At 37.6% G+C, this 27,606-nt stretch overlaps 1 protein-coding gene across 5 annotated transcripts; it reads left to right on the forward strand.

Annotated features, from left to right (window-relative positions):
* Window positions 1–3,465: 3,465 nt before the first annotated feature.
* Window positions 3,466–27,447, forward strand: LOC142229498 (uncharacterized). 5 transcript variants are annotated; one of them, XM_075300059.1, is made up of 12 exons: window positions 3,466–3,633; window positions 4,222–4,263; window positions 5,108–5,149; window positions 5,400–5,435; window positions 5,512–5,559; window positions 9,679–9,714; window positions 9,786–9,836; window positions 22,228–22,263; window positions 22,336–22,398; window positions 22,728–22,763; window positions 22,834–22,896; window positions 26,878–27,447. In XM_075300059.1, the coding sequence occupies exons 1-12, from the start codon at window positions 3,555–3,557 to the stop codon at window positions 27,126–27,128; spliced, it is 783 nt and encodes a 260-aa protein (XP_075156174.1). In that variant the 5' UTR covers window positions 3,466–3,554; the 3' UTR covers window positions 27,129–27,447. The 5 variants fall into 5 exon arrangements, with proteins under 5 accessions (XP_075156174.1, XP_075156175.1, XP_075156176.1 ...); XM_075300060.1 differs by having other exon boundaries at window positions 22,336–22,386; XM_075300061.1 differs by lacking the exon at window positions 9,679–9,714.
* Window positions 27,448–27,606: the final 159 nt, after the last annotated feature.

Consider the following 27,606-nt stretch of genomic DNA (forward strand, 5'->3'; position numbering starts at 1 on the left):
GCCATATCAGTCCACTTTTACGAATAGCCCCCATATAAACGGACACCCAAATTTGGCTTGCGAAGCCTCTAAGAGAAGCAAATTTCATCCGATCCGGCTGAAATTTGGGACGTAGTGTTAGAATATGGTCTCTAACAACCATGCAAAAATTGGTCAACATCGGTCCATAATTATATATAGCTCCCATATAAACCGATCCCCAGATGTGGCTTGCGGAGCCTCTAAGAGAAGCAAATTTCATCCGATCTGGCTGAAATTTGGTACATGGTGTCAGCATATAATCTCTAACAACCATGTGCACATCGGTCCATAATTACCGATTACCAGATTTGGCTTGCGGAGCCTCTAAGAGAAGCAAATTTCATCCGATCTGGCTGAAATTTGGTACATAGTGTAAGTATATGGTCTCTAATGATCATGCAAAAATTGGTCCACGTCGGTCCATAATTATATATATGTAAGCCTCCATATAAACCGATCACCAGATTTGGCTTACGGAGCCTCTAAGAGAGGCAAATTTCATCCGACCTGGCTGAAATTTGGTGCATGGTGTCACATATAATCTCTAACAACCATGCAAAAATTGGTCCACATCGGTCCATAATTATATATAGCCCCCATATAAACCGATCGCCAGATTTGACCTCCTACGCCTCTTGGAAGACCAAAATTCATCTGATTCAGTTGAAATTTGGTACGTGGTGTTAATATATGGCCTCAAACACCCGTGCAAAAACTGGTCCACATCGGTCCATAATTATATATAGCCCCCATATAAACCGATACCCAGATTTGACCTCCGGAGCCCCTTGGAAAACCAAAATTCATCTGATTCAGTTGAAATTTGGTACGTGGTGTTAATATATGGCCTCAAACACCCATGCAAAAATTGGTCGAAATCGGTCCATAATTATATATAGCCCCCATATAAACCGATCCCTAGATTTGACCTCCGGAGCCGCTTAGAAGAGCAAAATTCATCCGATTCGGTTTAAATTTGGTACGTGATGTTAGTATATGTGGTATCCAACACCATGCAGGAATTGGCTCATGTCAGTCCGTAATTATATATAGCCCCCATATAAACCGATCCCCACATTTGATCTCCGGTGCCTTTTGGAGAAACCAAATTCATCCGATCTGGTTGAAATTTGGTACGTGGTGGTAGTATATGATATTTAACAACCATGCCAAAAGTGATCCATATCAGTCCATAATCATATATAGCCCCAATATAAACCGATCCCGAGATTTGGTTTTGGAGCCTTTTGGAGTAGCAAATTTCATCCGAGTCAGTTGAAATGAATGAAATGAAATTTTGAACATTGTGCTAGTATATGGTCGTTAACAACCATGCCTAAGTAGGTTCATATCGGCCTATAGTTATATATAGCCCCCATATAAGCGGCCCTCATATTTCAATTCTGGCTCTCTACGTACCGTGCAAAAGTCCATATCGATTCGTAATTATTTGTAGACTTACCTATACATAACTTTTTTGTCGAATATATACCACATACGGACTAACTCACAATTTAGAAAACGGTGTTAAGAAATTTTAAGATACCACAACCCAGGTAATTCAATTGTGGATGACAGCCTTTCGTAGAAGATTCGGCCTGGCCGAACTTACGGCCGTATATACATACTTGTTTTTTTTTTTTTTGTTTGTTTTTGATTAATAATACCTTTTCAAAATGTATAGGGGAAATATGGTAAAGATAAAACATAGACAAAATGACATATAGTAAATTTCAAACCATGGTACAATTTTAGTTTTTTTTTCGCTATACTTTAAAAACAGTTAGGCAAAGGGGAGGTCCCCTGCACCACTAAATTTCAAAAAATAAAGTAGTCGTTCTTTGTCTAGACGCCCCCTTCAAACTTCCCTGCAAATTTCAAGCAAGTGCGATAATTTTGTTCCAATTTTAAAAATGCCGGGCAAGGTCCCCTCCCATCCATGTAATAAAAAAACAGCTATCCCTTATTAATTTCATAACCACATAACATAGTCTTTGTAAATATCAAGCAAATCACAGAATTTTAGTTTTTTTTTTTTTTACTGTACGTTTTAAAAAAGAAAGAGGGGAGGTCCCCTCCCCGACCAAATATAGAAAAATAAAGTAGGGGATCTTAGTCTAGACATCATCCATAACCTTTCTTGGAAAATTCACCCAAAATCGCAGAGCTTTGGTCCAATTTGGGCAGCCATCGTGGTGCAATGGTTAGTATGCCCGCCTTGCATGCACAAGGTCGTGGGTTCGATTCCTGCTTCGACCGAACACCAAAAAGTTTTTCAGCGGTGGATTATCCCAAAAAGGAGGTCCCTTGTCATTGAGCTTAACATGGAATCGGGCAGCACTCAGTGATAAGAGAGAAGTTCACCAATGTGGTATCACAATGAACTGAATAGTCTAAGTGATCCTGATACATCGGGCTGCACCCTAACCTAACCTAACCTAACCATGGTCCAATTTTGAAAAAGTCTGGCAATGGGGAGATCCCCTTCCCCCACCAGATATCAAAACATAATGTACCCTATTTTCACCACATGATAACCCTCTACGTTCTCCGAAAATTGAAAGTAAATCGGTTCAGCCGTTCCCGATCTTACTTTGAACATACAAACAAACATACTGGCTGGAATATATTTTGTGATGGAAATTGGGTTTTTAGAAATTTTTAGTGCTCTTTGCCTTTCGAGAGTTGGCATCACTGATTTCGAGAAGAATGCATTGGCGCCAAAAGTAAAGTTAGGCTGTATGCGTGAGCAATATCGCAAATGAACAGTAAGATGTGCTTTGCAAAATAATACTCTTTATTTCAACTCTTTAATTTCGAGGGCAATATGTTATGTGGGCAACAAGATTGTCTAATGTAAAATGCCTCCTCACTCAATTCCAATTCCCTTCAAACATTTTCTTTTTCAAAAGATTCTTCCTCAATTGGGAAATATTTTCTAAAAACGCCTATTATTGTATTTCGGTGCGGCATGTTGAAAAAAATGGTTATAGACCATCGCCATATAAATCTGAACCAATTTCAATGAAATTTTGTAGACTTAAAGGATGGTAAATTAATTAAATCAATAAAAGAATAATTAAAGTTTCAAATTCCAGGTTTAATGAAATAAAATTTTCACTTTTCTCTGTTTTTGTGACGATTTGAAGAAGAATCTTTTGTGAATGAAAATGTTTGCAGGGAAATGTTTATAAATGTACTTGTTGATTTTTCATTTGACTATACCATAGTCAAATTGCACCACGGTGGCTTCCGTCATCTCACGTAAAATGTTCTTTGTCTACAGGGCGCATATATTGCACTCAATTGTAGATACGATTCATTCAATTTCTCTTTTTGAAAACCAGCGTATTATGTTCTCTTTGCATTATTGATAGCAATTTTTCTCTTGAGTTATACACCATTGTAACTACTATATATTTAATTCCAATTGATAAGTTCAAATCATTCCCTTTTCATAAATATAAACGTTCACTTGTTCGTGGAAGAATTAATTTATTTTAAAGTCAAGATTCGAAAGAAAATTAAATAATATGATTCCAATTATTGAGGTTTTATATCTTTTAGTAATTATAGTAATATATCTGATTGCTGTGGTGATATTCTCAAAAGGTAAAAAGTGCTTTGGCTTTCGAAAATTTAGATCAAAAGATTTTGTTGTGAAATTCCATATCATCCCAGCAAAAAAGTGGTGAAAATTTGACACAGAAGTGATGAATTTAAAATGGGCTTGCAATAAGATGTCTACCATTTCAACAGCCGTTGCATCGAATATACATCATTTCGTAAGGTGTGGTACAAATTCAGTGGTCTGGATGTGAATTAAAATTTTTGGTAATATTTTACGAAATATAATTTTTTTTTATGATTTTTAATAACACTTTTTCGAAACGTGTGAGCTAAAAATTCGTAAATTTTCTAGAAGCAATTTCGCAAATTTATTCGACAACATATTAAAATTTGTACAATTTTATTAAAGATTTAAACATTTTAAAACATTTATCCTTAAAAATGTGAAAAAAGAGTTATACACAATTGAATTTAAAAAAACATCTTTGGAAGCACCATTTTTGTTTTAGAAAAATTTTTTTGGAGCTTAGAAAAATTGTTGTTTTTGTTTTTTTGCTGGGATATTATGATATTCTATACAAATTTACCGCTAGTGAACTGTTTTTCTGAACTATATTTTTTCTTGTGAAGTCCTTTCAGCTTACGGTGGTCCAAAAAATCGAGCAAAAGAGGGTAAGTAGTTATCACGTATAATCAGATACATTAGATATATTTTCGTGTACAATAAGTCATCAAGGAAATTGAATAATTTATAATATATAACGAATTCCAAGGGACTGGATATTTACATCCAGAAAAACAAAGAAAAACTAATAGCGACTGCAAGGCATGTGAGAGATGATAGTACTACCAGTTGTCGCTTGCATAGTTCGGGGAGTTTCCCGAAATACATATTGAATAGATATATAAATGAATTAACTTATGTGTTGGATTCAAGCAACAAAGTATATATAAAGCAAGAATATAAGACAACAAATTATGTTGATTTCTGTTTGGTACCGCGTTTTCGACTTTGGTATCAATGATGTAAATATTACCGAAAAATTATTTGAAATCATTATGAGAGAATTAAAATGCTTCAATCGCTAATATACTTCGTAATAGGCAAATTCATGTTTGCTAAATAGAAATTCGTTATAGAGAAATTTGACAGTATACGATTTATCGAATCCTAATTGACAAATATACACTGTTCTTAGGAATGGCCAATATTTTTTTACTTTCTTGGAATTACAAATATTTAAATAATAGGCAAATTCGTGTTTGTTAAATCGAAATTCCTTATTGAGAAGTTTGACTGTATACGATTTATCAAATCCTAATTGACAAATATAAACTGTTCTTAGGAATGGCCAATATATTTTTTACTTTCTTGGAATTACAAATATTTAAGAGAAGTATTTTCAAAAATTTATAGATTCAATACAAAAATCCCGAAATATTGAAAAAAAATTGGGATAATTATTAACTAAATGCCTCGAACTTTATATCGATTTAATCTATAATTTTGTTTCAGATGTAGATGAATCCCAAAAAAAGTCCTTCGTTGCGGCAACGGGTAAGTAGAATTTTTAACTAATATACGAGTTATAAAATATTAATTGGCACAGATAAACTTTTGTTAAAAAGGGCTTATAAAAACGTTTCACTTTTCACTTTAATTTATTTATTGTGATATTTAAGAAGCGCTTTCAAAAATTGGTAGATTTTTTTACAAATACTGAATAATTGGGAATAATTAAAATAATTATTAACTAAAGATGTCTGTTTAAAAACGCCATTAATTTATTATTTTGCTTCTAATGTAGATGTGGTCTCTAAGGAAAAAGTTATGAATGTAGAGGGTAAGCAGAATTCTCAACTAAAATATACATACATAGTTGTTAATAATAATATTATGTTCATGTTTCTCTGTTACAGAAGAAGGACGTGAAACTGATGGGTCAAAAGGCGAAAGTATGGTACCTGGTAAGTAAAGATAAGTTTATACGGCCGTAAGTTCGGCCAGGCCGAAGCTTATGTACCCTCCACCATGGATTGCGTAGAAACTTTTACTAAAGACTGTCATCCACAATCGAATTACTTGGGTTGCGGTAACACATGCCGATGGCAAGGTATTTTAAAACTTCCTAACACCGTCTTCTAAATTGCAAGGTAATCCTTACGTAGTATATATTAAACTAAAAAAGGCCGATTAAATACGTATATAATTAAGTTTGACAAAACTTTGTATAGAAATAACATTAAAAAAATCTATAGAAATAAAATTTTGACAACATTTTCTATAGAAGTAAAATTTGGAAAAATTTTTCTATAGAAATAAAATTTTGTCAAAATTTTCTATAGAAATAAAATTTTGTCAAAATTTTCTATAGAAATAAAATTTTGTCAAAATTTTCTATAAAAATAAAATTTTGTTAACTTTTCTATAAAAATAAAATTTTGATATAAATTTCTATAGAAATAAAATTTTGACAAAATTTTCAATAGAATTAAAATTTTGACAACATTCTCTATAGAATTAAAATTTTGATAAAAATTTCTATAGAAATAAAATTTTGACAAAATTTTCTATAGAAATAACATTTTGACAAAATTTTCTATAGAAATAAAATTTTGACAATATTTTCAATAGAATTAAAATTTTGACAACATTTTCTATAAAAATAAAGTTCGACAAAATTTTTCTATAGGAATAACATTTTGAAAAAAAAAATTTTTTTGAAAAATTTTGCCAAATTTTCTATAGAAATAAAATTTTGGTAGATTATTGTTGGCTCGAGTGGCAACCATGATTATGAACCCATATGGACCAATTTTTGTGTGATTGGGGATCGGCTATATACACCCAGAAAAAAAGTGACCCCTTCTTTAAGTTAAAATGAACTTATTGTGAAGAAAGTTGAACTTCGTATAGCGCCAAAGACATTTTTATTTGTTTGAACGATGTGATTTTCGTAGAAATTAGGAATAATGCATTCCATATATTAGTTAACATTTTCCTATATTTATATACCACTATACTACAGAATGAAAAAATTTAACTAATTTGAATTCATATATGGAATGATTTTATTGACATTTTTTCATTCATTTCGACAAATCTTACACATTTGTGGTAAAACTTTTACTTCATAATTAGAACTGCTTACCTTCGTTTTTAAATACAATTTTATTTATTTCTATAAGCAATTTTATCTTCAATAAAAGACATGTTTTATTAATATATTGAATATATTTATTAAGAATCAACAGCATCGAATCTCTTTGAAATATTAGTTTATTATTCCACTATTTCCAATTTCCGTGTGATATTATCAACTGTAAAACGCACTTTTTCTTCTTCTTGTACTTTTCACTTTTAATAAGTTGCTGCCTAACGATTTTGTCCTCCTTTTACAATTTCAATACCTACAAATATAAAAAATCATAAAACATTTTTGTTGCAAAAGGTTAGCGTCACTGAATATTACCTGATAATTGAAGATTCCAAAATGAAGACAAATGAAAGGGTTGTTATTCTGCTGGTGTTTTCTTTCTTTATACACTATCACGAACATTGATAGATTTATTTAAAAAAACGAAAATTTTTCTCACTAATTTAAAATAACAAATATTTTATATATTTTATTTGTTATTTATTATATTATTTTACCATATTATTTTTTAACAATCTCTCCGTATACCAAAACAACGCGATTCCAACTAAAAAAACAACCGACGCGCAAATATATCGATTACACCCACGCGCAAACACATCGATTACGATGACAGGTATCGATTACAGGTAGACAATAGAAATTTAGGAAAATTTCCTATATTCTAACAAGTGTGTTTCCTTAAGTTTTGAAAGGATTGCATACTTCTTAGTACGAATGAACTAAAATATTTTTCTATGCCAAGTGTTGTTCGTATGTATGAAAAACTTTCTATTATAAAGGAAGTCGCAATTATCATTTTATAAGAAATTTTACTAATTTTGAGGAAACTTGGTTTTAGTTCGGTTTTTGTTTATTTTTACGAATGCTTTGTTATCGGTGAATAAAATTTTCTTTTTCAGTAGTAAATTCTTATACCCAGCGAAGAAAATAGTATGAGTAAAATTCCATGCCTTATTATAGTTAATGAACTATTCCTAACTGCTTACAGTTTAGGATTTTTTTACTGAAACGAGTAAATTTTATTATTTTTCACAAAAATTTACCTTAATGGAAATAAAATGGATAAACTATATTGATGAAAATTTTTTCCTTTAGTTTCGAAGGCACTTTTTTCTGGGTGTAACTATAGACCGATATGGACCAAGTTTGGCATGGTTATTAGCGGCCACATACTAACACCACGTTGCAAATTTCAACCAGATCGGATGAATTTTGCTTCTCCAAGAGTCTCCGGAGATCAAATCTGGAGAACGGTTTATATGGGGCTATATACAATTATGGACCGATTTCGACCAGTTTTTGCATGGATGTTTGAGGCCATATATTAACACCACGTACCAAATATCAACTGAATCAGATGAATTTTGGTCTTCCGAGAGGCTCCGGAGGTCAAATCTGGTGATCGGTTTATATGGGGGCTATATATAATTATGGACCGATTTCGACCAGTTTTTGCATGGATGTTTGAAACCATATATTAACACCACGTACCAAATATCAACTGAATCGGATGAATTTTGGTCTTCCAAGAGGCTCCGGAGGTCAAATCTGGTGATCGGTTTATATGGTGGCTATATATAATTATGGGCCGATGTGGACCAGTTTTTGCATGGTTGTTAGAGACCATATACTAACACCATGTACCAAATTTCAGCCGGATCGGATGAAATTTGCTTCTCTTAGAGGCTCCGCAAGCCAAATCGGTGGATCAGTTTATATGGGGGTCATATATAATTATTGACCGAAGTGGACCAATTTTTGCATAGTTATTAGAGACCATATACTTACACCATGTACCGAATTTCAGCCGGATCGGATGAAATTTGCTTCTCTTAGAGGGTCTGCAAGCCAAATTTGGGGGTCCGTTTATATGGGGGCTATACGTAAAAATGGACCGATATGGCCCATTTGCAATACCATCCGACCTACATCAATATCAACTACTTGTGCCAAGTTTCAAGTCGATAGCTTGTTTCGTTCGGAAGTTAGCGTGATTTCAACAGACGGACGGACGGACGTGCTCAGATCGACTCAGAATTTCACCATGACCCAGAATATATATACTTTATGGGCTCTTAGAGCAATATTTCGATGTGTTACAAACGGAATGACAAAGTTAATATACCCCCATCCTATGGTGGAGGGTATAACAATCATCCATAATAAGATGTGCTAATAAATTATTGTAAATGTGGGCAGATTTTTAAAGATTAGGATTTCGTGTAGAAAAGCTCATATTTGCCTGATGAGCCATTAATAATATGTATACGATTTTAAAAATTCTAATTGAGAAAAAATACTTTTGTGAAGAATGACTAATGGAATATTTTACTTTGCACTTTTATTTATTTATTGTGATATTTAAAAGAAGTCAAAAATTTGTAAAATTTGTCAGTAAAAAAAATCCAAAATATTGAGAAAAGTTTATACGCAGTGAAACCTCTCAAACTTGGACACTCTGAAAACCGGACACCTCCCAAACATGGACAGTTGTCTGGGGACGTTTGCTATATTAACACATTAAAATTAACCTCTCATACCTGGACACCTATCAAATGTGGACAAAACTTAGGCGACCGTGGGTGTCCACCTTTCAGAGGTTTCACTGTAATTATTAACTAAATCTACTGAACATTAAATCTTTTGATCTATTATTTTGTTTCAAATGTAGATGAATCCTAATTTAAGACATATGTTGCGGGTAGCACATCCGGCTTATACGATTTATTTAAATACTAATTGAAAAGGAAAAACTTTTGTAGAAATGGCTTATAAGATTTTGTTACTTTTCACTTTAATTTATTTCTTGTGATATTTAAGAAGTCCTTTCAAAAACGTGTAGATTTTCTATAAAAATGCTGAATAATTGGGAACCAAAGATCTCTGTTTAAATTCCCATTAATTTATTATTTTGTTTCTAATATAGATGAGGCCTCTAAGGAAGAAGCTAAGAATGTAGAGGGTAAGCAGAATTCTCAACTAAAATAATATAGTTTTTAATATTAACATTATGTTCCTGTTTCTCTGTTACAGACGAAGGCCGCGAAAATGATGGGTCATACCATAGCGAAAGTATGGTAACTGGTAAGTCAAGAAAATCATGAATAATAAGATGCGCTAGTAAATCATTGTAAATGTGGGCAGTCTTTTAAAGATTGGGATTTCGTGTCGAATAGCTCATATTCGCCTGATGAACCAGGAATAATATGTATAAAGGGTGATACGGTCAAAATTTGGTCAATATAAACTTGACGTATTTCTTTCAATTTTGCATTTAAAAAACCTGAACACCACTCATTTTGAAGGTGTGTGTGTAGAATGTTGCTCCTATTTTGATTTTGGAATTCACTCTTCAGTTGTCAAAATGCCGTCCAAGCAAGAAGAGCAGCGTATCAACATTTTGCTCGCGCATCGCGAAAATCCGAGCTACTCGCACGCAAAGCTGGCAAAATCGCTAAAAGTTGTCAAATCAACCGTTACAAATGTAATTAAAGTGTTTGGGGAACGTTTGTCGACAACCAGGAAGTCTGGATCGGGGGGAAATCGAAAACTGGAAGCCGCTGAGACGACAAAGAGAGTTGCCGGTAGTTTCAAGCGAATCCCTAACCTCTCTCTCCGAGATGCCGCAAATAAGCTGGGTGTATCGTCTACAACCGTGCATCGAGCCAAAAAACGAGCCGGACTATCGACTTACAAGAAGGTAGTGACTCCAAATCGCGATGATAAACAAAATACGACGGCCAAAGCGCGATCCCGGAGGCTGGACACGACGATGCTGACGAAGTTTGACTGCGTGGTAATGGACGACAAAACCTACGTCAAAGCCGACTACAAGCAGCTTCCGGGACAGGAGTTTTATACGGCAAAAGGAAGGGGAAAGGTAGCAGATATTTTCAAGCACATAAAACTGTCAAAGTTCGCAAAGAAATATCTGGTTTGGCAAGCCACCTGTACCTGTGGCTTGAAGAGCAGCATTTTCATAGCTTCCGGGACTGTCAACCAAGAAATTTACGTGAAAGAGTGTTTGAATAAACGTCTGCTGCCTTTCCTGAAGAAACACGGTTGTTCCGTACTGTTTTGGCCGGATTTGGCATCTTGCCATTACGGTAAAAAGGCCATGGAGTGGTACGCCGCCAACAACGTGCAGGTGGTTCCCAAGAACAAGAACCCTCCCAACACGCCAGAGCTCCGCCCAATTGAGAAATACTGGGCTATTGTCAAGCGAAACCTAAAGAAGACCTAAAAAACTGCTAAGGACGAGCAGCAGTTCAAGGCAAACTGGCTTTCTGCGGCGAAGGATGTGGGCAAGGTGGCTGTACAAAATCTGATGGCAGGTGTAAAGCGTGAGGCCCGGCAATTCGGATTGGGAAAAGCGAAAGCCTAACAGAATATTTTTCCTGAATTTTATACTAATTGAACTTGAAAAAGAAATTTTATTTGATTTTTTAAATAAACGATTTCACCGATTTACACGCGTTTTCCCTTGACCAAATTTTGACCGTATCACCCTTTATATTAATTTTGTCATTCCGTTTGTAACACATCGAAATATTGCTCTAAGACCTCATAAAATATATATATTCTGGGTCGTGGTGAAATTCTGAGTCGATCTAAGCATGTCCGTCCTCCGTCCTCTGTTGAAATCACGCTAACTTCTGAACGAAACAAGCTATCGCCTTCAAACTTGGCACAAGTAGTTGTTATTGATGTAGGTCAGATGGTATTGTAAATGGGCCATATCGGTCTATTTTTACGTATAGCCTCCATATAAACGGACCCCCAGATTTGTCTTGCGGAGCCTCTTAGAGGAGCAAATTCATCAAATCCGGTTGAAATTTGGTACGTGGAGTTAGACTATGGTCTGTAATAACCATACAAAAATTGGTCCACATCGGTCCATAATTATATATCGCCCCCATATAAACCGATCCCCATATTTGGTTTGCGGATCCTCTAAGAGCAGCAAATTTCATCCGATCCGGCTGCAATTTGGTACATGGTATTGGTATATGATCTCTAACAACCATACAAAAAGTGGTTCATATCGGTTCATAATTATATATAGCCCCCATATAAACCGATCTCCAGAATTGACTACCGGAGCCTATTGCAGGAGTAAAATGTATCCGATCCGGTTGAAATTTGGTACGTAGTGTTACTATATGGTCTCTAACAATCATGCAAAAATTGGTCCATATTGGTCTATAATTATATATAGCCCCCATATAAACCGATCCCCAGATTTGACCACCGGAGCCTATTGCAGGAGCAAAATTTATCCGATCCGGTTGAAATTTGGTACGTTGTGTTAGTCTATGGTCTGTAACAACCATGCACGAATTGGTTCATATCGGTCCATAATTATATATAGCCCCCATATAAACCGATCCCCAGATTGGTCCTCTGGAGCCTCTTGGAGGAGCAAAATTCATCCGATCCGGTTGAAATTTGGACCGTGGTGTTAGTATGTGGTCTCTAGTAAACACGCAAGAATTGGTCCATATCGGTCCATAATTATATATAGACCCCACATAAATCAATCCCCCAGATTTGACCTCCGGAACCTCTTGCAGTAGCAAAATTCATCCGATTCGGTTGAAATTTGGTACGTAGTGTTACTATATGGTCTCTAACAACCATGCACGGATTGATCCATATCGGTCCATAATTATATATAGCACCCATATAAACCGATCCCCAGATTTGTCCTCCGGACCCTCTTGGAGGAGCAAAATTCATCCGATCCGGTTGAAATTTGGACCGTGGTGTTAGTATGTGGTCTCTAGTAAACACGCAAGAATTGGTCCATATCGGTCCATAATTATATATAGACCCCACATAAATCAATCCCCCAGATTTGACCTCCGGAACCTCTTGCAGTAGCAAAATTCATCCGATTCGGTTGAAATTTGGTACGTAGTGTTACTATATGGTCTCTAACAACCATGCACGGATTGATCCATATCGGTCCATAATTATATATAGCACCCATATAAACCGATCCCCAGATTTGTCCTCCGGACCCTCTTGGAGGAGCAAAATTCATCCGATCCGGTTGAAATTTGGAACGTGGTGTTAGTATGTGGTCTCTAACAAACACGCATGAATTGGTCCATATCGGTCCATAATTATATATAGCCCCCATATAAATCAATCCCCAGATTTGACCTCCGGAACCTCTTGGAGGAGCAAAATCGGTTGAAATTTGGTACGTGATGTAATTTGGAAATTTGGTACGTCTCTAATAACCATGCAAAAGTTGGTCATATCGGTCCATAAATATATATAGCCCCCATATAAACCGTTCCCCAGATTTAATCTTCGGAGCGTCTTGGAGAAGCAAAATTCATCCGATCCGGTTGAAATTTGCAACGTCGTGTTAGTATATGGCCGCTAATAACCATGCCAAAATTGGTCCATATAGGTCTATAGTTGTATATAGACGATCCACTATCACACAAATATTGGTCCATATCGGGTCATAATCTACCAAAATTTTATTTCTATAGAAAATTTTGTCAAAATTTTATTTTTATGGAAAATTTTGTCAAATTTTATTTCTATAGAAAATTTTGACAAAATTATATTTCTATAGAAAATTTTGACAAAATTATATTTCTATAGAAAATGTTATCAAAATTTTAATTCTATGTTATAGAGAATGTTGTCAAAATTTTAATTCTATTGAAAATTTTGTCAAAATTTTATTTCTATAAATAATTTTGTCAAAATTTTATTTCTATAAATAATTTTGTCAAAATTTTATTTCTAGAAAATTTTCTCCAAATTTTACTTCTATAGAAAATGTGAAAATTTTATTTCTGTAGAAACTTTTATCAAAATTTTATTTCTATAGAAAATTTTGTCACACTTAATTATATAATTTTTTTATTGTGATATTGTTCGCCGAATGCGAAAAGTATGGAAATATAGGGAAAAATAAAAACACGATAGTTTAATATTTTCAATATATAACAAGAGCAGAAGGTTTTATTAAGGTGTTTTCTATTATAATTAATGGTAAACAATATTACCTATAATTTCCAACGATATGGATAAATTTGCAACCGCACCAATTGGCTTATCGATAACAAGTAAAGTGAGAGATGCTCTCAACCAAGATGGCGGAAGGCGGGGCTTTTGACAAGATAAATTAATATTCAAATTATGACATTTCTACTCTGGCAGGGATGTACCAAAAAGTAGTATACAAATTCTAACGAACACTATTAAGTCCAATTAATCTTTACTCGAACTTAAACATTGCCGGCCGCCTTGCAACATCAAGGTATGTTGTAACTAAAACTAAACTTAAAATACAAAATGAGGCTAAGTGCAGTGCAAAGTGAGTTTCCTTCAGTTCATTTACCATAAATCCAATTTATTAATTCATTTATCTTTTCAAATTCAACCTAAGACTAGATTACAAAAAAAAACTAATAAAAATAATTACGTAAGGTCAGAAGGGGACCTGGTAGAACCCAAAAGGGGGGCTCTCGCGACAATATATCGATGGGTCAAAAGGGGACCCGTTAGAACCCCAAAAAGGGGGCTCTCGCGAAGAGATACAATAAAACGATGGCCAAAAGGGGGCCGTTAGAACCCAAAAGGGGGGCTCTCGCGCATTTACCCTAGCAGTTACACAACCCGGACAGAACCCAACCGAAGATTGTATAATGAGCCACCGGGAGACCGGGCGACGTATACACCCTATGTGTTATGATTCGCCCATACACCTCAGGACCAAAAACGATCGCAACCCGTCCCACTCGGTAAAATTGCGGATCTGCCAAAGGTAATCCCAAAAAGGATTCCTTGATCCGTTCTGGCACGGCTTCGGCGGGGGTCAACACACGACCTAGATCGTGCACACGAGCAGTAAACGTCAGTCGCTGCTCTGGATCATAAGCGGACGATACTGTCAACCGGCAAAATTGGACCCCCTCAATATTTGTAACCGGTAGCCCTAAGTTCTCGACCATAGAACGACAGATTTGGCTTTGGCGCGCGCAGTTGTCGATTACTGCACGGACCGGAACGGACACACCATGGGGGGACACGCGGACTACGAGGCTGGGCGCCAGAGTAACGACATTCTGCAGAGGCAGAACTCCGACGCCGCCAAAATCGGAATATGACCGTGCCACAGCAAGATCGGACGGACGATTCGTATGGTTCCCACTACGAATCCGCTGAGCAGACCTCGAGCTCCCATGTTCAATTCGAGGCGCCACAGCCGCAGCGTGTAACAAAACATTGCGGTCCCCGGAGCAACTGGGGCACCTACGCCGGCTAGGACAATCCTTCGACTGGTGGGTCTGTGCTAGACATCTGTAGCAATAGCGATGTCGTACCACCATACGTATCCTCTTCTCAATCGAAAGAGAGAGGAACTTCCGACACCGCCGCAATGCGTGACGACCTCCACAAACCCTGCAAACCAATTGAGCAGGAGTTCGACCAACATCAGTAGCCTCTACTACAGCAGGCGCCACCACGGGCTCATCCACAACTACCGGAGGTGGACTCTCAATTTCTTGGGGCGATAGCTGAACCTCCGGAATGGCAGGCGACGGTATCGCCATCGGCTCCTCCAACAATGCCCGTTCGACCGCCGACATATCAAGGGGGCACGCAGTATCATCATCCGATTGATCCATAATAACCTCGAAATTTTCCAAGTCGTCAGCGAAGCACGAGGTATTTTCCATGATACTGCGAGAAAATATACGAATTACAAAGAGTTCGCCGAAGTGTCGGTCAATGAGACCAACTTAGCTATAGGTCGTCTTACAACGCCATTCTCCGTACGTATATCCGCGACCCGAATGTGACCATCTACGCCCGGGTGAACCGACACGACTCGACCTAATTTCCAAGAAGTTGGTGGAAGCTGTTCATGACGAATAACGACTAGGTCATTTACCATAACATCGCGCTGAGGAAATTTCCACTTATATCTCATATGCAGATTCTTCAAATATTCCTCTTTCCAACGTACACAAAACTGTTGTGCAAGAGCCTGTACCTTACGAAACCGATTCACCAACGAAAGAGGCTGTTCGGTTATAACTGGCTCAGCAGGGGCGAGTAGAGGGGCACCTATAAGAAAATGACCCGGTGTCAAAGCGTCAAGCTCCTGCGGGTTATCCGATTGGGGACAAAGAGGTCTTGAATTCAAACAAGCCTCAATACGAGCCAACACCGTCGAAAACTCTTCAAACGTGAAACGAACATTCCCTATTTGCCTTCTGAAATGCAACTTAAAACTCTTCACCCCAGCTTCCCAAAGGCCTCCCATATGAGGCGCACCAGCTGGGATAAATCGCCACGATAGGCCCTGGTGTGCAAACTTAGAGGACACGACATCACTGCTTCCCCTAATTACATCCCGGAAATTTCGTTCAAGCTCACGCGACGCACCGACAAAATTTGTCCCATTGTCCGAGAAAATGGTCGCAGGACAACCCCGACGAGCAACAAACCTATGAAATGCCGCAAGAAAGCCGGCAGTCGACAAGTCGGAAACCGCTTCCAAATGAATCGCCCTAGTAGCAAAACACACGAAAACGCACACATAACCTTTAGTTATGCGACAATAACGTCCGGTGAACGACTTCACCTCAAAGGGGCCTGCATAGTCTACGCCAGTCGTAGTAAAAGGTCTGTCGAGAACAGTTCTTTCCGGAGGAAGAGGAGCCATCACCTGACTACAAACCCGTTTCCTCTCCAAAAGACATGGTTTACACCTATGTATAACCGAACGAATAAGATTCCTCACCCGAGGTATCCAGTATTCTATACGAAGAATACGCAACATCAAATGATTTCCTCCATGAATGGAAATCAAATGAACAAATTCCACCAAAAGCTTCGTGAATCGACAGCTGTAGGGCAAAATTATAGGGTGCCGCTCCGAATACGAAAGAATAGGCGAGCGGCTCAAACGACCATACATCCGCATTACACCCATTTCATCAAGGAACGGGTTCAAAGAAACAAGTGAACTGCCAGTACCTAACGAAGACCTATCCATCAAGTCCTTATATTCATTACCATAATTCATTTTTTGAGCAAGCACTATCAAGCGACTTTTAGTTGCCCTAATCTCAGACGATGATAAACTGTGATCCGCATAGCTACAATCACGCCTATGAGCGGGATGCGTCCGATAAAAGAATCTCATAACATATGAGATAACACGCAGCGCTCTATCCAGAGAAGAAAATCTATCGAGAACATCCTCGTATGAATTAACGAAAGAAGCATGTGCCTTCACAGACCGAATTTCTACGTCGGTGTCAAAAGAGGAAGTGTCACGAACCGGCCATTCCGATTGACTACACGATAGCCACTGAGGCCCATGCCACCAAAGTCGAGAGGCGGCCAAATCCGAAGGGGACACACCGCGGCTGCCAAGATCAGCAGGATTATCCTCCGACCTCACATGATACCAATTCGTACCACCGACGTTCTCCTGAATGCGACATACCCTATTCGCGACAAATGTTGTCCAAGCCGAAGGCGTTTTCTTTAACCAGGCTAGTACAATAGTCGAATCCGTCCAACAATAAATTCGACCAAAATCAATACCGATTTCTCGAATGACCGTTCTTGCGAGTTCGGACGCTAAAACAGCGCCGCAAAGCTCCAAACGAGGCAAAGAAACCGATTTCAACGGAGCAACTTTCGTCTTGCACGATAGCAAATTAACGACAATCTCGCCATTTGGGGCCAAAACTCGAATATATACTACCCCCGCGTATGCCTTAACCGAGGCATCTGAAAATACGTGAAGCTCGGCCGAAGTGCACGGTGTGTAACGAATCCACCGAGGAATATTTATCGAATTGACATCCGGATAACTATCTACAAATTTTTCCCACTCGGATGCCGTTGCCGAAGGCAGTATTTCATCCCAGCCGACGCGATCAAGCCAATCCTTCTGCATGATAATCTTTGCCACAATTATCACTGGACCTAACCAACCGACAGGGTCGAATAATTTCGCGATAGCCGACAACACTTCCCGTTTAGTGTATCCACACCTTTTTGCTATAGGCTCGACCGCGAAGTAGAATGCATCCAATTGAGCATTCCATCTCACACCCAATGGTTTCGAATTGCTAGCCTCGACAAATGCCAGCAATTGAGCATCAACCAAATATTCCGGCGGTAGTGAATCTAAAATTTCTCTATAATTCGATGTCCATTTCCGCAGTTCAAATTTAGCCGTCGCAAGCGCCGCGATTAATTGATCCCGAGCCATTATCGCAGTTTCAAGGTCATGAGTTCCGGTCAAAACGTCATCAACGTACATACATTTACGTAATATATCGGCCGCGAGTGGAAACTCCTCCTCAGTGTCTTCAGCTAACTGTAACAGTGTCCGTATCGCGAGATATGGTGCACAGATTACACCGAAGGTCACCGTTTGTAGTTCATAGTCCTGGACTGTCCTTGTCGGAGAATCCCTAAAAACAATTCTCTGCAACGGAGCATGAGAAGAGTCCACTCGAATCTGCCTATACATCTGTGTAATATCGCAGTTGAACACGTATTTAAATAGTCGCCATCGCACAATAAGAAGGACTAAGTCCTGCTGCAAAGTGGGACCTACGTGAAGGATATCGTTAAGACTATTCCCGTTGGACGTTTTATTAGACGCATTAAATACGACGCGAAGTTTGGAAGTCTTCTTCTCGAGGTTAATGACAGGATGATGTGGAAGATAACACGAAAGTGTATCACTTGCAGAAATGGCGGATACTGGCCTCATGTGATCCAAATGCAAATATTCTTTAACAACACTATCATAAACTGATTTCACGTCCGGCCTTTTCGATAATGACGATTCATTACGATAAAATTGCCTCAAAGCAGTTGTTCGGGACTCACCCAAATATCCACGAGGACCGAGCTCTTCCTTTAGCGGAAGTGTAACTATATATCTACCTTCCGAATCTCTGCGCGTTGTCCGAACGTAATTTTCCTCACAGAACTTATCGGAGGGGGACAAAACCCCTTTACGTGGTGTTTCCTCCAACTCCCAAAACCGTAAAAGCGTTCTATCTAAATTTTCCTCTTCATCAACCGCTATAGTCGTAGTAAATGTTTGAATTTGCGATGTAGAAATCGGACCCGTTACTAGCCAGCCGAAAACACTGTTCTGTGCTATCAATGATTGAGCCGCAATCTGCCGGCAACCTTCTAATAGTATTCTCGGGTACAAGTCAGCGCCTAGTAGAATATCGACCGGTCTCGACACGAAAAGATTCGGATCAGCTAAGCGAATATCCGGAATCTGAGACAAAACTTCCTGCGACACCGTAAAGGAAGGTAAATTCCCGGATATAGATTGGAGCACTATAGCCATAGTTTCCAACAAAACCGACGCGTTGAGTGGAGATCCGATTTTCAAATTACACATTTTACTCGATTTGGCCGAAATTGCGCTATTTACCCCCGAAATTGTAACATTAGCCGCGTGAACCGGTAGTTTCACCCGATTTCGAAAGCGTTCCGTCAGAAACGAAGATTCTGAAGCGGGGTCAATCAAAGCGCGTGCCGGATATGAAACCCCATCGTGCATGATATTAATCATCGCAGTTCCCAAAAGCACGGCCCTATTTTGCGTCGTATGAAATGCCTGGCGAGGTAGGCACGCCGACGAGGTAGAAGGTTGCGGCTGATCAACCGAAGGCATAGTTCTCGGTTGAAAACTAGCCGCTGAACTCGACAAGGTGTTGGTCGAACCCGTCGCCGAAGTCGCGCTATTAGACGGCGTAGAATCGCGATGCAATAGCGAATGATGTCTCGAATTACATTTTGCACACGAATATTGTCTTGGACAATCCTTCATCTCATGACCTTTCATTAAGCAATTCAAGCACAACCGGTTACGTTTTACCACTATGTAACGTTCCGATACCGAGAGTTTACCAAATTTAACGCAAGCCGAAAGTCTATGATTATGTTTAGGACAAATAACGCACTTAGATTCCGACGAAGCACGCGACGATTTAGAAGAAGACGCATTGGTAAAATGCGCTTTTACCTTCTTTTCCTGAGAACGCTTCGAAGACGTGTCTTCCCGCAAATCATGCAAACACATCAACGTACGAACCCTTTCGGACAAAAAAGCGTCTAAATCCGCCCACGACGAAAGGGCTGATTTGTCCCTAACACTCTGCTCCCAAAGAGTCTGTGTGAGCCGCGGCAAACGTTGAAGGCAAATAAAAACGAGTATCTGGTCCCAATTATCGGTCGAAACTTCGTACGTATTCAATGCCGAAAGACAGCCATTGATTCCACGTTGAATCGATTTCAAACCCGCACTTGTCTCTACCGATACTGCCGAAATTGCAAAGAGAGACTTAAGTTGATTGTGAACTAGAACCCGCTTATTGTCGTATGCATCAACGAGGGCCTTCCACGCGAGGGCAAAACTTCGATGTGTCAGCGGAAACTTCGAGACAATTTCCCTAGCTTCGCCACTGGTCTTCCGCACAAGATGACACAAACGCTCGACGTCCGTTAATCTTGAATTGTTAACATAAACTGCTTGAAACAAATCCCGGAATGTAGGCCAGTCTAGAAAATTGCCCTCAAATACATCCGTATCGCACGGTGGCAACGCCAAATTGTGAACCATATCACAAAGTGGAGGGCCACTAACGGCCACTTCACCCCTAAACCCGGCTTTGCCATTAGGCAGCGACTTCCCATCCCGATCAGCCGGTATCGAAGTAGTCGCGTTATTAGCCCAAATCGCTTCGGATCCTTGAGTCGATTTATGAGACCCGATACTCCGTCTCGATGCTGCAACGACCGAAGACGCAGACGAAGTGATCGATGATCAAACGTTCCCAGAAACCGAAAATACTGAATGTAGGGTGCACAAAATATTACCCCCGAACGCTTGACACAAGAAAAATTATAATAATAATAATAATAAACAAAGGTATAAATAAATCAATAATAATAAATACCTGTCCAATAAATATTCAAAATTTACCAAATATTTGAATGATCGAATAATTTCTCTCAGTGTGAGAGCGTAAAAGTTTCAAAATATACCGAGTTTTAATTCAAGCCCCGATTCCAACCGGGAAATATTCAAACCTTTGAATTCAACTTGAATTCTAATGTGGGAATTACACGTAGTGTATAGCCCCCTTAAGAATTCAAATGATGATCGATATCCGATAACACGATAGTACGAGATGTGCCCGATTAGTCACTATACTATAGCAATCGACTAAGAGCGCAACACTGATGAGAACAAAACAAAATAAAAGCTTTTGTATGTTCTCAAATGTATGCAAATGAACGAAACAATAATTAATAAATGAAATTTCAGCACAGAAAACGCGAAAAAGTGGTGAATATACGAAACAAAGAGAGTGATATATGTGTATAGTGAATATTAGTGTACGAAAGTGGTGAAAATATGTACTTTAAGTTATTTCTCTCCGAAATTATTTGCACAGACGTCAAAATGGAAATACAAAAACAAAAACCTTGAATGCGTTTTGCCGTCGGCAAATGAAAATTTACTTAAAAACAATGAAAAACGATATTTTCACGCAAATAAAGGCAAATAAACCACTTTAAATAAAAAAACACTAATATTCACTGATACCACTGAACTTGTACACCACTTTTAGGAATATTTATAATAAAAACCGATCGCGTAGCGTTGTAAAACAACCTTTTTTTTTCTTTAAATGGACGGACGACCACTATATTTGTTGTTGCACCGACCGCGAACTCACTTTATAAGGGAAAATGCACTGCACTTACCTTATAAAACGATGAAACAGATGTTGAGGATGATGAACTGATTGGTTTGAGTTTAAGGTGAAATTGATGACCAGGTCAGGTGGACTGTGTCTATAACAAAAACCAAGAAAAACACCGGTTAAACCAATTCTTCCACTCCGAAGTCCAATTATCCGGTACGAATGGATCAAAATGTTCGCCGAATGCGAAAAGTATGGAAATATAGGGAAAAATAAAAACACGATAGTTTAATATTTTCAATATATAACAAGAGCAGAAGGTTTTATTAAGGTGTTTTCTATTATAATTAATGGTAAACAATATTACCTATAATTTCCAACGATATGGATAAATTTGCAACCGCACCAATTGGCTTATCGATAACAAGTAAAGTGAGAGATGCTCTCAACCAAGATGGCGGAAGGCGGGGCTTTTGACAAGATAAATTAATATTCAAATTATGACATTTCTACTCTGGCAGGGATGTACCAAAAAGTAGTATACAAATTCTAACGAACACTATTAAGTCCAATTAATCTTTACTCGAACTTAAACAGATATTTAAGAAGCACTTTCAAAAATTTGTAGATTTTGTATAAAAATCGTAAATAATTGGGAAAAATTAAGATAATTATTAAATAAAGATCTCTATTTAAAAACTCATTAATGGATTATTTTGTTTCTAATGTAGATGAGGTCACTAAGAAAGAAGTTGAGATTGTAGAGGGTAAGCAGAATCCTCAACTATAATATATATAGTTGTTAATATTAATATTATGTTCCTGTTTCTCTGTTACAGACGAAGGCCGCGAATATGATGGATCATACGATGGCGAAAGTGTGGTAACTGGTAAGTCAACAAGAATTGTCGTTAGGAAATCATTGTAAAAACGAGCAGTCATTTAAACATTAGGATTTCGTGTCGAATAGCTCGTATTTGCCTGATAAGCCATGAAGAATATGTATACGATTTATAAAATGCTAATTGACAAAGATAAAGTTTTGTTAAAAATGACTAATGGAATTTTTACTTTTCACTTTAATTTATTTATTGTGATATTTAAGAGATGTAATTCCAAAATATTGTAGATTCAGTATAAATATCCGAAAATATTGAAAAAAATTAAGATAATTATTAACTATAATATCTGTATACAACTACGTTAATTTATTATTTTGTTTCTAATTTAGATGATACCTTTGAGGACGGTGCTATGAAAGTATCTGGTAAGTATAATTCTGAAATAATATAATAGGTTGTTAATATTAATAGTGTGCTCCTGTTTCATTCTTGCAGAAGACGAAAGCCGGGAAACTGATAGTTCGGAAGAAGAAGAAGAAGAAGTTATGGAAGTAACAGGTAAGTCAAAAAAAAAACTGAAGGCTGCTTGTGGTACGGAAAACTATATGTATGCCGTTACCATGCATAATAGCATACATTAGGAAATCATTGTAAAATTGAGCAGACTTTTAAAAATTAGGATTTCGTGTAGAATGAGTCGTCAGACAAATTAGATAATATGAATATGTACGTCTTATAACTATATATTGCAAATGAATATTTTTGTGCAATAACTATAAATAACAAGTATATACGGCCGTAAGTTCGGCCAGGCCGAAGCTTATGTACCCTCCACCATAGATTGGGTAGAAACTTCTTCTAAACACTGCCATCCACAATCGAATTACTTGAGTTGCGGTAACGCTTGCCGATTTCAAGGTATCTTAAAACCTCCTAACACCGTCTTCTAAATTGTAAGTAAATCCATACATTAAATTAAATTAAACAAGTATATAAAGCAGTAAATTCGGCCGGGCCGAATTTTAAATACCCACCACCATGAATCAAATATGATAGTTTACTTTGAAAACTCTTCGTCGTAGTGGGTTACTTGATAATATATAGAATTGTAGGGGGTTTGATGACAAATCTTCTCCCAAGCAAGTCAGTTCCCGAAGACAAACTTTAAAGATTCTACCTATGAAGACCAGATCAGATTCTGTATTTATGAGAACCAATTTATTTGAGTTTTAGAGAAATTATAAACATATCGTGTATATGATGAAATTACGCCATGATTTAAAATCTTAAATATGTAGTTTTTTTCCGCCTGCTATACCCTGAAAGAAGTGTTTTTTTTTTTTTGAGAAACGTAATTTTGGACAAGCAAAGTTTTCTTTTGACACAAATTTTAGAGACAATCGTTGAATAAACGAAAATACTTTATAAAAAAAGAAATTTCGTTTGTCTAAATTTTCATTATAGATTACTAATTTCCAGCAAATCGGATAAAAACTACGGATTCTAAAAGCCCAAGAAATAAAGCCGGGAGATCGGTATATATGGGGGCTACACCAAAACATGGACCGATAGGCACCATTTGCTACTCACATATTTGTGATCTTAAAATACCTCCAGATTTTCAATTTCAAACAAATCGGCTAGAAAATATAGTCTCTAGACGCCCAAGAAGTAAAAATCGAGAGATCAGTCTATATGGGGGCTATACCAAAAAATGGGCACCATTTTCGGCACACCTTTTGATGGTCCCAAAAGAACTCTAGATTTTCAATTTCAGGAAAATCGGATAGAAAATATATAGTTTCTAGAAGCCCAAGAAGCAAAATCGGGAAATCAGTCTCTATGGGGGCTATATCAAAACATGGACCGATGAGCACCATTTTCGGCACACCTTTTTATGGTCCTCAAATACCTCTAGATTTCCAATTTCAGGCAAATCGGATAAAAACTACGGTTTTTATAGGCCCAAGACTCCAAATCGGGAGGTTGGTTTATATGGGGGCTATATCAAAACATGGACCGATGGTCACCATTTTCGACACACCTCTTTATGGTCCCAAAATACCTATAGATTTTCAATTTCATACAAATCGGATAGAAAATACTGTTTCTAGACGCGTAAGAAGCAAAATCGGGAGATCGGTCTATATGGGGGCTATACCGAAACATGGACCGATACAGACCATTTTCGACACACCTCTTCATAGTCCCACAATACCTCTAGATTTCCAATTTCAGGCAAATCGGATGGTAAATATAGTTTCTAGACGGCCAAGAAGCAAAATCGGGAGGTCGGTCTATATGGGGGCTATATCAAAACATGGACCGATGGACAACATTTTCGACACACCTCTTTATGGTCCTAAAATACCTCTAGATTTTCAATTTCAGACAAATCGGATAGAAAATACGGCTTCTAGACGCCTAAGAAGCAAAATCGGGAGATCGGTCTATATGGGGGCTATACCAAAACATGGACCGATACGGACCATTTTCGACACACCCCTTTATGGTCCCAAAATACCTCTGGATTTCCAATTTCAGGCAAATCTGATAAAAACTACGGTTTTTATAGGCCCAAGACCACAAATCGGGAGGTCGGTTTATATGGGGACTATATCAAAATTTGGACCGATATAGCCCATCTTCGAACTTGACCTGCCTGCAAACAAAAAACTAATCTGTGCCAAATTTCGGGACGATAGCGCCATTATTGAAGGCTGTAGCGTGATTACAACAGACAGACAGACAGACAGACGGACAGACGGACATGCTTATATCGTCTTAGAATTTCTCCCTGATCAAGAATATATATACTTTATATAGTCGGAAATCGATATTTCGATGTGTTACAAACGGAATGACAAACTTATTATACCCCCGTCACCATTTTATGGTGGTGGGTATAAAAAGACCGATTAAATACGTATATTCAGTTGGACAAGATTTTCTATAGAAATAAAATTTTGACAAAATTTTCCATAGAAAAAAATTTTAACAAAATGTTTTACAGAAGTAAAATTCTAACAAAAATTTTCTATAGAAATAAAATTTTAACAAAATTTTCTATAGAAATAAAATGTTGACAAATTTTTCTATAGAAATAAAATTTTGGTAGATTATTTTTGGCTCGAGTGGCAACCATGATTATGAACCGATATGGACCAATTTTTGTCTGATTGGGGATCGGCTATATAACTATAGACCGATATGGACCAAATTTGGTATGGTTGTTAGCGGCCACGGGAGCCACCGTGGTGCAATGGTTAGCATGCCCGCCTTGCATACACAAGGTCGTGGGTTCGATTCCTGCTTCAACCGAACACCAAAAAGTTTTTCAGCGGTGGATTATCCCACCTCAGTAATGCTGGTGACATTTCTGAGGGTTTCAAAGCTTCTCTAAGTGTTTCACTGCAATGTGAAACACCGTTCGGACTCGGCTATAAAAAGAGGTCCCTTGTCATTGAGCTTAACATCGTATCGGGCAACACTCTGTGATAAGAGAGAAGTTTACCAATGTGGTATTACAATGGACTAAATAGGCTAAGTTAGCCTGATACTTCGGGCTGCCACCTAACCTAACCTAGCGGCCATATACTAACACAACGTTCCAAATTTGAACCGGATCGGATGAATTTTGCTCCTCCAAGAGGCTCCGGAGTTCAAATCTGGAGAACGGTTTATATGTGGGCTATATGTAGTTATGGACTGATATGGACCAATTCTCGCACGGTTGTTAGAGACTATATACTAACACCATGTTCCAAATTTCAAAAAAGTGGACCGATATGGACCAATTTTTACACGGTTGTTAGAGACCATATACTAACACCATGTACCAAATTTCAGCCGGATCGGATGAAATTTGCTTCTCTTTGAGGCTCCGCAAGTCAAATCTGGGGATAGGTTTATATCGGGGCTATATATAATAATGGACCGATGTGGACCAATTTTTGCATGATTGTTAGAGACCATACACCAACACCATACCAAATTTTAGCCGGATCGGATGAAATATGCTTCTCGTAGAAGCTCCCAAGCCAAATCTGAGGGTCCGTTTATATGGGGGCTATACGTAAAACTGGACCGATATGGCCCATTTGCAATGCCATTCGACCTACATCAATAACAACTACTTGTGCCATGTTTCAAGTCGATAGCTTGTTTCGTTCGGAAGTTAGCGTGATTTCAACAGACGGACGGACGGACATGCTTAGATCGACTGCAAATTTCACCACGACCCAGAATATATATACTTTATGGAGTCTCAGAGCAATATTTCGATGTGTTACAAACGGAAAGACAAAGTTAATATACCCTCATTCAATGGTGGAGGGTATAAAAAAGTGCGTCGCCCGCTGTAAACAACGAACTTGCTTACACCTTTACAAGAAGTAGCGATGAAATTTGCACTTACAACTTTGCGCAGAAAAGTAGTGCCTAGTGCTTCCAATTTTATAATTAGTTTTTGCTGGGTACCTTCAAGTACCTACTGATATTTTATACAAAAAGTACATTGATTATTTTTTTCTCTTACAGTTCAACGGATTCGCTATAGAGGTCCCAAATTCTCTCGCCACGAAGTAGAAAAGTTGAAAATGCTCACGCAATCTAAAGGACCCATCTTGGAATGTCTCCGAAGAGACGAAGAAAGCGTCGAACGCAAGAAACAAGCTTGGGATGACATTGAAAAGGAATTTAATAAAGATGCCCGCATCAATCGACCCCTAAAAAGTTTGAAAATCAAATACAACTCTTTGAAATGTTGCGCTAAAGTATTTTGTCTTTAAACACTCAAACAAAGTGAACCCTCCAATTTTTTCCTTCACACTACAAAATTTTCTTTAACAAGTGAATTTTTTTCAAAAACATTTACGTATTTACAATTAAAATACGTAAAATATTAAATTTAATACGTTTAGTTAAATTTTTTTAAAAATAATCTAAATTTTCTAATATTAACCAAAAATTTTCTTTCCGTTGGGTTCACAGTTTTTTCAGTAAACTCATATAGCAGATGATTTTCTAAATATATATATAAATATGTAACAATGTATTATTATAATCCCACCACATCAAATATAATATAATAAATATATAAATTGGTAATATGTGCGTTTTGCTTCTTATTTCATTGACATCATCCCTTGGATCAGCAGAAATATATTAGTAAAGTAGAATCTCGGGCGGAGCCGACTATATCATACCCTAAACCACGCCTACTTCTATATAAAAAAATTAAGGGGCACATGTTTATAGGAGCTTTAT

Source organism: Haematobia irritans, chromosome 3, assembly GCF_050003625.1.
Source record: "Haematobia irritans isolate KBUSLIRL chromosome 3, ASM5000362v1, whole genome shotgun sequence".
NCBI classification, from domain to species: domain Eukaryota; kingdom Metazoa; phylum Arthropoda; class Insecta; order Diptera; family Muscidae; genus Haematobia; species Haematobia irritans.